Source organism: Haliaeetus leucocephalus, unplaced genomic scaffold (assembly GCF_000737465.1).
Source record: "Haliaeetus leucocephalus isolate CR32 unplaced genomic scaffold, Haliaeetus_leucocephalus-4.0 Scaffold339, whole genome shotgun sequence".
Classification (NCBI taxonomy): Eukaryota; Metazoa; Chordata; class Aves; order Accipitriformes; family Accipitridae; genus Haliaeetus; species Haliaeetus leucocephalus.
The window spans coordinates 1,803,822-1,815,252 of record NW_010972775.1 but is presented as its reverse complement, the minus strand read 5'-3'; the positions used below and the strand labels follow the sequence as shown (position 1 = coordinate 1,815,252).

General features: G+C 56.2%; 1 protein-coding gene across 1 annotated transcript in view; it reads right to left on the bottom strand.

The window, feature by feature from the left end:
- Positions 1-1,850: 1,850 nt before the first annotated feature.
- Positions 1,851-11,431, bottom strand: part of CD276 (CD276 molecule) — an 18,191-nt gene continuing 8,610 nt past the window's right edge. Inside the window, exons 2-8 of the mRNA XM_010572235.1 lie at positions 8,917-9,064; positions 7,169-7,519; positions 6,477-6,773; positions 5,492-5,632; positions 3,792-3,833; positions 3,276-3,311; positions 1,851-1,884 (exon numbers count right to left, since the gene is read on the bottom strand). Coding sequence (XP_010570537.1) covers positions 1,862-1,884; positions 3,276-3,311; positions 3,792-3,833; positions 5,492-5,632; positions 6,477-6,773; positions 7,169-7,519; positions 8,917-9,064 — 1,038 coding nt within the window. The 3' untranslated portion in view covers positions 1,851-1,861. The remainder of the gene's footprint in view (positions 1,885-3,275; positions 3,312-3,791; positions 3,834-5,491; positions 5,633-6,476; positions 6,774-7,168; positions 7,520-8,916; positions 9,065-11,431) is intronic.

The window sequence follows — 11,431 nt, the reverse complement described above, 5'->3', positions numbered from 1 at the left end:
CATCCCCAGGGATGCTGGTACCACCTCAGGACCTTTAAGGATGTCCTGGACATGGGGACAACTCATCCCACTGCCCGCCAAGGAGCTGGAGGTGGTTAATGGCTCCATTCCCCCAGCCCAGTGCCTGGGTGCTAAATAATATTAATGGTACCTCCTGGCACCTTGTTAAAAATTGCACCGGTGCTTAATTCAGGCTGTACATTAAAGCCCCTAAATGAAATCGCCATCCATCCCCTCCCTAATCTGAGTTTGATACCAGCACGCTTTCCCTTGTCTCGCTTTTAGAAATATTTTTCTATCGAAATGCAGAGCCTGGCTTCTTGCCCGGGGAAGGACAGCTAAAAATAATCCTCCATGGGTGATTTAGGAAGGTCCCTTCCCCGCCGGCCCCCATCAGACCCCGCTTGCATCCCATCGATGGGATTAACCAGCCCGAATTTTGGAGCGATCTCAGACAGATGACGACGTCCCTTGGGGATTTTGCTCTTTGTTCTGCTGCTCAAGGTATTAAAATAAAGAAGAGGGATGAGGGCAGGCATCACTCCATCACTGGAGCAGTTTTCTCCCTGCGCTGGGTGATGGATGAGGGCAGCACGGTGCAAGGTGCTGTGGTGGCAGCAGGGGACCGAGGGACAGATGGGGCTGGGCTGAAAGGGGGACATAAAGGTTTTGCTCCAGGAATTTTAATATCTAAACTAATTACAGCTAAAGCTGCATCCCAGAGACCACACTGAGCCCAGAAAGCATTGTCCAAAACAACCCCCGAATTTATTTGTTCAAGGCACAAAAATCCCCTTTAGATTCTGGATTTTAAATAACGACGAAAACCAGCAGAAGAGCCAGAGGGGCACAGCAGGAACTTCTCCACCCACTGGAACGGGACCAGGGACATGCACCCTGTTCACCCCGGTGGCCTGGGTGCCCCCATGCACCCTGCAGGTACCCAGCAGCAGAGGAAGGACCCCCAGGACACACACAGGGGCAAAGACCCCAGATCCCATGCGACACATGAGGGCTCAACCCCACACACCAGCCAGGTTCATCCCCACCAGTGCTTTAGCCCTCAAAGCATCACCTTTGTCACCACGGGGAGGAGAGGCGGGGCTTCACCTGTCCGGCAGGTTCCCCCCTCCAAGCCCCGCCTTTCCCCCCCCCCCGAAAAAAAAAACCAAACAGGTTAATTTGAGGCAGGGGATAACCACCCCAATGGGTTTTTGCATTTAAGGCAAAAATAAAAGTCCAGCGGGAACCACAGTGGTGCAACGTGAAAAAATAATCGTCCCCACATGTCCCCGGAGAGGTGCATCCACCGGGGCTGAGAGCACCGGCTCTGTCCCCCCATGCCTGGGGGTTCCGCAGGTCCCATCCATCTTCCCAGAGCCTCTAGGGCTCCATCGGTCGCTCCCATGGACCTCGCTGAGCCCATCATCTCTCTCAAGGCCTCTGGGCTTGGAAAGGGCACCGAAATTTGCTCTGGAAGGCACCTGCAAGGCGGCTGGCTCAGCTGTGGCTGCACGTGAGCAGGCACAGAGGGTGCCAGGGGGAACGGGCGACCCTGGTTGCTCTCAGCCCCACGTAGAGACGGACAGACAGACAGGGAAGAGCCTCCACCCAATGCACGCCATCCCTGGGAAGGATGGACCAGTCTTCGGGACTCACCGGGGATAAAGAGACACAGCCTCTCTCCAGCCCCAGGGTGCCCCAAAGACACGGCCGGGGAAGGAGGAGGGTGATGGGGCCCCAGGATGAAGGGTGGCAGCAGGTCTGTGCCCTCCCCAGGGGACCTGGAGCTCGTCCCCACTGGGGACATCTCGGCTGGTCCAGGGCACAGGGTGCTGCTTGGGGGGTGTCCCAGCTCCCATCAATCAATTTCTTGCTCATTATCTGGGGAGAAAGCAAAAGACTAAATACAAATTGGCAAAGACATTAAAAAAGAATAATAATTCCCAGGTCCAAATTAATGAGTTAATTTGGTCACTGGTAGCTCTGGGCTCTCCCTGCCCTGGAAAACTGAGATCCCCACTCCCAGGGCTGATGCCAGCCTCAGGCAAATACAACCAAGCACACGTAGGTGTGTTTTTATCCCTCCATCCATCCTCCCGGCTAGAAACGCCCCCGCAGCTGGCAAACCCTGGGAGATGTTATTATTCAAGCTTTGTTTCTGCTGAAAAAGTGGTCGAGGAGCAAGCGGGAGATGTCTCGCACATCGGGTTAAGCAAACAGGCTGCATCAGGGGATGAAAAGCCAAGGTGCTGGGAAGCTGAGCATGGGCTGTGGCAGCTTGCGAGGGGGAGATAAGGGCAGGGAGAAGGAAAAAAAAAAAGAGGAAAAGCTGAGTCGGTTCATGCTTCACTAAAGGTGTGAAGGGGAAGGGAGAAAAGGCTTTTATAAACCTATTGGGGTGGGGGGGAAAACGGCATTAGAGAAAAAACAGGGCTGTTAATAAAAGAGGAAGGGAGGGTTAAATTAGCAGTGATTCACCAGCAGCGGAGGCCAAGCCTCTGCCTTTAATAAGAAAGGAAATAAATTAAAAGATTGAGATCTTGGGACAAGGATGAGTCGGGGAGGAGTGAGGCTGACCAGGCACGGAAAGTGCTGGAGGCCATCACTGGGCTGGGCTGGGTGATGGGCTGTTGGCAGCATCGAGCTGGGAGGTTGGAAGAAGATACTGAAAGGCAGAAACAGGAGCTGGGACTCCAATTCTCATGAACTTCCACCAGAAATTTGGTACCAGGCTGCTGGTGGGGAATTCTGCATGGGGTGGGATGAAGCTCATGCCTCCCTCTCCGCAAGGTGAGGACAGACCCCAGCAGTTCCCCTCCTCTCAGCAAACTGATGGCAAAGCTCAAAAAAAAGACTTAAATTCCTCGCAATGACGCAGGTTGGTGGCATGAGGCTTTTCTCGGCCCTGAGCTGCCCAAGAAAAGGAAGGATAACAGAAGAAATGCCACGTCAGTGCTGTTGGTTGCATCGCTCCACCGCTGCTGGGAGATGCAAGTGATGGCCAGGGCAAGCGCAGCCCAAATTGGGGTGGAAACGGGTGCTGGGAAATAACTGATCTGGGAAAATTTGATTGAAAACTGGGGAAAAACAATGAAAAAAATTGAAAAAAATGGAGGGGGAAAAAAACCAACCCCAAAACCCAACGATGGATGATGGAGATGCTCAGATCTTAGTGTAAAGCATCTATTGCATCATCTCCAGTGTGCTTAGGAAGAAACTTTCATCATGAGGCAGCTCATGGTCCTACGCCACTGCCTGGCAAACGCACTCACCATCTTTGCTCTCCGCGCTCTTTAGCGGCTGCAGAGCTGCGAAAAGCAAAACAGCACATGGTCAGTCCCCACCGTGCAAGATGGGGGGCTTGCAAGGGAACGGCTCCCCGGAGGAAACAACCAAGAGCCCCATTTTGGGGAACCCACCCCAATAATTGCACCTGCCAATTTCCATCGCAAACAAACCCCTGGTCCCTAAATTTCCCCGGCAGTGAAGGAGCTGGCATTCCAAGTGGGCTTGCTCCTGCACCAGCAGATAAAGGCAATCACTGGGCATATAACTAACCCGTTTGATGACAGCAGAGCACCACGAGTGCTTTTTTATTAAGAGATAGGATGGCTTATCAGGGGGCTGCCAGCCTGAGGGGGTACGTCGAAGAACGGGCGAGCATGGGAGGGCTGAGCACTGATGGAGGGTGCAAAGCACACCGGGGTGCTTGCTTGTGTAGGGGACAGTGGCACAAGCACACGCTATAATGCACTCACATATGTAATAAGCAAGCATCATGCACCCACCTGTCTTGGGTTCTTCCCCCTCCTCATCCTGCTCCTCTGTCCCTGCAGAAGAGCAAGCCAAAGTGTGTGAAGCATCTGCCAGGCTACACCCCAGCACCCACCCTGAATCCCACCTCCCCGGGCAGCCGGGTGTGATGAATCCCCCTTGGATTGCCACCATCCCCGGCTGCTCAGAGCCCCCCACGATCACCCCATATCCCGGGGTCTTCTCGGGACCAGTCGCTGCCGAGCTGCTGGTGATGCTCAGGCAGGAGGTAACTGGTACCCACCTGCACCCTCCTCTAGCACTCCACGGCGGGTATTTCCCCCAGCACAAGGCTGTGGCAGGGTGGCACATCCCCTACAAACAAAGCTGAAAAAGCCACAGCTCTGGGTGACGCAGCACAGCCGCTCGCCTCCCTATTTATAGCGCAGCTGCCATCTGGAGCGGCGCTCGGTGAGGGGCTTAGCCAGGAGACCACGGATCCCCCAATGCCTTCCGGGACACCCCATCGGCACCGAGAGATGAGCATCCCCTTCTCCATCCCGCAGCACCCACCAGGCTGCCACCCTGTCTTAGAGCCCAGGAGCTTTGCAACCCAAGGGTAAGACCTGCCACAATGCAGTTCCCAGCCAGAAAGACCAGCAAAAATCACTGCTCCTGCCTCCCGCGGCTGCCAGGCTCACGGGCACGGTCCCTGCCTGGTTTCTGGCTGACCAAGAGCCACAGCAAAGGGTTATTGCTAAGGACGTGCAGCTGTTGGTGCAAAACATCACAGGCTGGGAGCTGTGTCTTGATGCTAAAGGACTGAGGTCAGCTGGCACGGGGCCACTGCTGAGTGTCACGGCACTGCATATCCCCTGGCCAAGGCGAAAATACTGTGTTACAGAGGGGAAAAAAAAAAGAAAAAAAACCGTATTTTTTTATATGTATCTCCTGCAGATGATTCCCTGGGATCTGCCAGGGGAAAACCCTCTCGGTCCCCACCGCTGAGGACACCTGACAGCCAGACATCGTGGTGGCATCCGTACTGACATCCTCCCTGGCAGAGAGAGGGGGAGCAAAGCGGTAGCCCCTGGGGCTGGAGCCTGCGGGTCCCGGCCCCGCAGCACAATGCTGGCAGGGAAAGGCTTTGGCAGAGCGGAGGCAGTGAGAGAAAACAAAAGGGGAACGCCAGCAAAGCTGCTTCTGCAGCCATTTTCAGAGCACAGCAGCTTTTTTAAAGCAACAAAGCCCCCCCTTTTGTGCAAACACCTCTCCATAATAAAAAAAAACCAAAAAACAGGAGACAGATGCAGAAAACAAGAGCACGGAGCATCTCTCTCCTGCTATTTCCGTGTGTCAAAGCACTTGTGGCACAGTGGCAAGTGCTAGAAGCACCTTCTCAGAGATGCTCCACGCACGCCCGGCTGTGGGTACCAGATGCGCAGAGGGTGCTCAGAGGAGGAAGGTGAAAGGCAGGGACACGCTGGGTGGCAGGAAAACCAGGTGTATGTTTGAAATAGCCGCCTGGAGCAATGCACGAGCACGGGCTCTCTGGCACAGATCTGCTGGTGCCTGCCAACCCCAGCAGCTCCAAGTAACCTTTCATCCTTTAAAAGATGCCACCACCAAGCCAAATCCATGCCAGTTAAAATTTGCCCCAGCTCCCCCCATCCATCACCCTCCATCACCTGCTGCAAACCCCATCCCCTTTGGGGAGTGGTAGCTGCCATATTACCTGCATTCTCCTCCTCTTCCTCGCAGCTCTGGCGGATTTTCTTCTGGCACACGTACGCCAGGACGGCGAGCAGCCCCACGACGCAGATGGCGAGTCCCACCGTTACCCACAGAGCCACGGCGGGGAAGGCGAGGTGTTGGCCTTGCAGGGGGAGGAAAGAGAAATACCACCACGGTGAGCACTGCTGCCTGACCTGGTGGGGACCACCAGGGCTTGGGGGATACCTCCCCGAGCGCTGGGAATCAGATTTTTTCCCATAATATTGCTCTTTCTTCAAATAAAGTCTTGACCCAAACCCTGTCCCCCCCCAGACATCACCCCAAGGCTGACCATTTGCTCGCACGCTTGGGAGCCCATCCAAAAGCCACCCCTCTGTCCCCAACCAGCAGCATCCACACAAGTTTTCCTGCAAGAGTTTGGTGCATCCAGCCAAAAAGTTTACACTCCACCAGGGACCCACCTTCCCAACCCAGCAAGTGCTGTACCAAGCGTAATTAAACACTAATTAATGCTACTGGGGAGTGCACAAGGTTATAAAGAGCTCCGGGCGAGCAGCGGGAGGAGCTCAGAGCGAAGCAGCGAATGTGTTTGACGAGCTCCTCCAGCCTGTATTTCCGAAGTAGAATTGTTGCAGCTGGGATGGAGAACCCCGAATCAAGAGCATCCCATGGCCACGTGCTGAGAAGACAACTACCATGCCCTGTGCTGGCTTTCTGGGGTGGTTTAGACTGGAACGGGGCAACTAGCAAAGCTAGAGACTAAGAACTAAGGATGCTGGTTCTAGCTGGCATGGGGTGACAGGGGAGGACAGCACAGCCTCAAGTCACCTTTGTAGGTCCATGGGGAGAGAGTTAGAGCGGAGATATGGCGTAGCAACCCCCAGGGTGGCTCTGGGCCACAGGAGGGAACCCAGTGCCACCACGGTCACCTTCTTCAGACAGATCCCATCCCTCGCTTCCCCCAATTTTGGCCCTCACTGACTCACCCGTGATGGTGACGGAAGCTTGGGTCTCCTGCTGCAGCACCGGGTTTCGCACCAGGCAGGAGTAGGTGCTGCTGGGCTCCACCAGCACCTGGAGGACGCTGTGCACATCAAAGAGACCTTCTTCATTGGCCACCTGGGACGTGGTAATGTTTTCTGTGATGTTACCACCCTGGCTGTCCTGCCAGAGGACGCTGGCCTCAGGGTAGCCACGGGAAGCGTGGCAAGTCACAGCTGCCAGATCTCCTGGCTTCAAGTCCTTGTTGGGCTCCAGGTTCATATTGGGCTTGGAGTAGGGAGCTGCAAGGGAGAGGAGAGCTGGCATGACGCAATGGAGAAGACCAAAAGATCAGGATCTGGAGCAACCCAAAGAGGTTGGACAAGCCCCAGGACAGACTCTTCCAGCTGATAAGGCCAACCAGCTGAAGCCTCCCCAGCTTTGGTTCATTTATGGCCATGCTTCCAGGTGGCCTCTCAACTGAGCGCCTCTCTGTCATGGGAGGGAAGGGACTGCACCCTCCACCAGCAATATTTTGGGGAGATGCGGCTGGTTGGTCTCTAACAGAGACCTGACTTCATGGGGAAAACATAGCAAGGGTGGAGAGAGAAAGAGACTCCACAAAGGAGCAAAGCATGATGGAGAACCCTACTCTTTGGCGAGACGCATAGGGACACCCCAACTGTCCATCTCTCACCTGCCACCTGCAACGTCACAGCCGCGCTGCTGTAGTCCCGGACCCGGACGAAGCAGGTGAAGCTGCCCTCATCCGAGATCTCCACACGTCGGAGGAGCAGCGAGACATTGCCCTGGGCCAGCTGGTCATAGAAGAGGGCCGTACGGTTGGCGTAGCCCCCACCCTGGTCTGCCAGCTGGTCCCGGCCACCGGAGAAGCTGTGGACCAAGCGCTTGGTGTCTGTCAGCTGCCAGATGAGGCTCAGGTCATCGAGGCTGAAGTTGGCCTCGGGGGAGAAGGAGCAGCGCAGGGTGGCATCTCGGCCAAAAAGAGCCACCACGGGCTCATCCGGGACCTGGATCTCCATAGCACCTGCAGGAGGGTGGCAAGGGCAAAAGCACGCGGTGCTGAGACCCTGCAGAAGCATCTCCTTAATTCTCCATCTGGATAACATCTAAGCAAATCGAGGGATGCCCATGGGAGGGACACCTTGGCAGGTGGCATCTCAGGACCCTCTCCAGCACCAACGCCCAGCCAAGCCCACCCTTCTGTGGGGCAGCGAGACAGCCCCACATCCAGCACCAAACCTGGGGGATCCCTGTCCTCAGCTGCCAGGTGCGCCCACGGGCACCCAAACCTGCACCCACCCAGGACACACAGCCTGGTTTCTCCCCACGGGGAGAGGAGGTTGGTGGGTGACAGCAGCAGGGACACGGGACGAGCCAGCTCTAGATGGCACCAGTGCTCCAGCACGATGCCAACCGGCATGCCACGGCAAGATGCCAACCTCGTCCCAGTACCACAGCACGATGCCGACCACGTCGCCCAGCCACGGCGGGATGCCAACCTTGCCATTCCGTCAGGGAGCAATGCCAATCGTGCCAGGGCTGCCGGACCCTCCGCATGCGGAGCTGGTCCTGGGGTGCCTGTTGGCAGTGAGCAGCGATGTCCCCCAAAGCAGACCCGGGGCACCATCAGCGCTTCATTCACCAATACCCCCCAACTCCAAAATGGGGAGGAAAAGGGGAAAAAAATCTCGCCTTGGACCATTTGCTTTATATTCTGACCTCAACACCGTCGCAGAACACAGCAAAGCCATTACCTGCAGCAATTACCTCCCTGGGGACGAGGGCGGCAACGTGACATTAAATTTTAAGCAAGAGCCTGAATGGGGAGGATGAGGAGCGGCGGGAAGGAGCCGGGCTGGAGGAGACCTGCCAGGGGCTGCAGACGGGCAGACAGGCAGGAGAAGAGCACTCGGACAGCCTGCCTGGCTCTTGGCAGACTCGAGAGCGTCACGTCTCCCTCTGGCTAATAATAAATGCCAGCGGGTTTTGGGAACGCTACCCAGCCTGGCCGAAATTGCTGCTAGCTGCTGGGCATCCCGAGAGGATTCAGTCCCGACGTCTCTCCCAGGTTGAGGTGCTGCAACCTTGGGAGGCCAGGAGCTGCAGCCCATGGGGACAGACCCAGGTAAGTCAGAAATCTTCAAGATTTAGTCATCCCACGGTTTCACCATTCAGCTGCAGCACACGGGACGTGGCGTCCCCTGCTACAAGGGTGGCCCGCGTGCACCAGAAGCCATCACACCCACGGGGTGATGCCCTGGGTAGCTGGAGGACCACGAAAACAGGAGAAACACCTTGTGGGCGCTGCCACCAGGAGCCATGGCTGAAAGGCAGCTTTGTTGGGATGAATGTGGTATTCAGGACATCTCTTTCAGGGTGGTGACAGGCAGACCACGCAAAACCCCCTCCAGCCCCGCTCACCTGCCAGGCTGAGCGCCAGCGCTCCCAGGGCAAGCAGCGGGCAGAGCATCCTTGGGGTGAGCAAAGCCTGGGTAAGAAAGCAGAAGCGAGCACAGCCCCGGACGTCGTTCTCACGGGGAGTCTTTTCTCTCGTATCAAGTGCCCTGAGCTGGGGAAAAAATACAAGAAAACACTAAGATGGTGTTGGGAACGAACCAGGGGCAGAGAGCGGGAGAGGGCAAGAGACCGGCATCCCCCAGGCATCAGGATCCCATGCCAGCCGTCCCCTCTGGCTGCCACGCGGCAACCAGAGCACCCACCCCATCGTAAAACACAGGAGGGGGTTCGCCTCCAGCCTGGCACTGGCCAAGGGATGGGTGCATCCCCTGCATCAGGGACGTGAGGGACCCAGAGGCAGCTCTTGTGCCGGCAGCACTGGCTGGTGCTCAGGGAAGGAAGCCACGTGAGCTTCTTCCCTTCCTCACTGCTTCTCCTCCCCTTTTGTTCCTTTCTTTCCCAGCTTTTCCCCACAGGGTTGGGCTGTTACATCCCTGTCCTCCAAGAGGAGGCAACTTGCTCCCTGTATCCAAAATGGCTAAAAACCAAACAGAAGAGGTTTGCGGATTCCCGGCTCCGCCAGCGGCTTGAGGGCTGCGAGGTTCATCCCTGCTTGCGGCAGGAAAGTCTCCGGCACGAGGCTGCCCCAAAAAATGGGGAATAAAACCAGAGCATCTTAAAGCTGGATGGGGGGAGAGGCAATGGCAAGCTGCCCAGCACCTCTGGCTACCATGGCTTGCTTCCCAAGCATCCCTCCCCAGCCGTGCCAAGAGCTCATCAGGCCCCTCGTGACCCGCGTTCCTCCCTTGTAGCATAAATGAGATGCAGACATCGCAGCCAGTATCGCTGCTGCCATGTCCCGTCCCTGTCCCAGCACATCCCAGAGCCCCGCTGCTTCACACTGAGCCTTTAGCACCGACGGTTTTCGGTGCAATGGCCATATTCACAATAAATCAGTGTTGCAACACTGATTTCCAGGGGTGCAGTGGGAACAACTTCAGCCGTCAGCACTTTCCTCCTTAAATCCCCATTGATCAGGGAAATGGCAGCCCCAAAGCTCTGCTCAGCTCAGCTCCCACAGGGAAAACTGAGGCATAGCAGGGAAGCTGAAGCACAGGGGTGGGGGGGGAAACTGAGGCACAGCTCTGCCCCAGGAGCTCTGAGGGACTATCCCCTCTCCTTCCCTCCCAAGCGTGAGGCTCCTTTGGGGAAAACAAATAATCCATCTTTTTTTCTTAAACCATATCTCTGACTCTCGCCTTTTCCCAAGCAGACAAGCCTGGAGCCAGTCCTATGCCAAAGCCCAGGCAGCCAGGAAGGGAGGGAGCCATGGTGGGAGAGGGTGACAGGGCATCGCTCAGCTGCCTGGGCAAGGGAAACCGTGACTCATCTCCCTCACGCTCACCCTTGGAGCTCTTTCCTTTTCCTGGTGATGCTAAAATAAATCATATTTTGTAGGTTTCATGACCTACAAGTCCTGCCGGACCGTCTCAGAGGTGTCACAGGAAGGGGACACCCATGTCCCCAACCCTCCTTGTACAGTCAGGAGTCCTTCGGTGGGTCTCTTGCCTTTCCGTGACTCAGTTTCCCCATCCCTGCGGTGTAAGCCCTGGCTAAAGCATGGGCTCTGCCCCGGACCTGAGCTTTCATTGCAAGTTGGGATATAACGAACCCCACAAACACATCCCTTGGAAGAGGGACGCTCTCGTGCACGGCAAGCCAGGATGGCTGAACCCTTCAGAAACCCATGGAATAATTAAATCCCTTGTTGCAGCGGGACCCTGGGGACCATACATCACCCATTCCCCATTTCATATTTACTATCACGCAGCCAAAACACTGCATTTTTATAATACCCATATTATCAGCTGCCAAATTATCACCCTGAGATGGCTGGAGGTGTAAAGAAAACATCTGCTGGTCCAAGAAGTCCTCACCCACCGGTCTGGGTTGGTCCCAGCTTTTGTGGGTGCCTGGGCTGAGCCCCCCGCTTTGCTCCTCTTCTACCCCAGGCTTTGTGATAGCAAAGAGCCCAGCTCTACTCCAGACTATTTTTAGTCCTCGCTTAACTTCTCGGCGTGCAGCAGAAGCTCCCCGCTTGCAAGGCAGGACCCTGCGGGAAAGCGGGGCACGGCCTGCGAAGGAGCAGTGGAAAGATGGGGTGCCAGGCAGGGATTTGGGGTGCGATATTTGGCAGTAGAAAGGAAGGGATGGGTTATCCTTTTGCTCAACCCGGGCAAAAGGGGAACAATCACTTCGTCTCGGAGCCGGTTTTTTTTTTTTTTGTCCCACGGGTGGGGTGGGGTTTAGCTCTATACATTAAATATGGCATTTTAAATCGGGTGGATTTGTAAGCAGCCAGGGACGCTGCCTTCCCTACATCCGCACGGGGAACGGCGGGGGACACCGCCTGCCCCCCCGAGAGTCCCCCACAACGAGAGTGACGGGACCCCCCCCTCCCCAACTCCCGCCGGGGCTC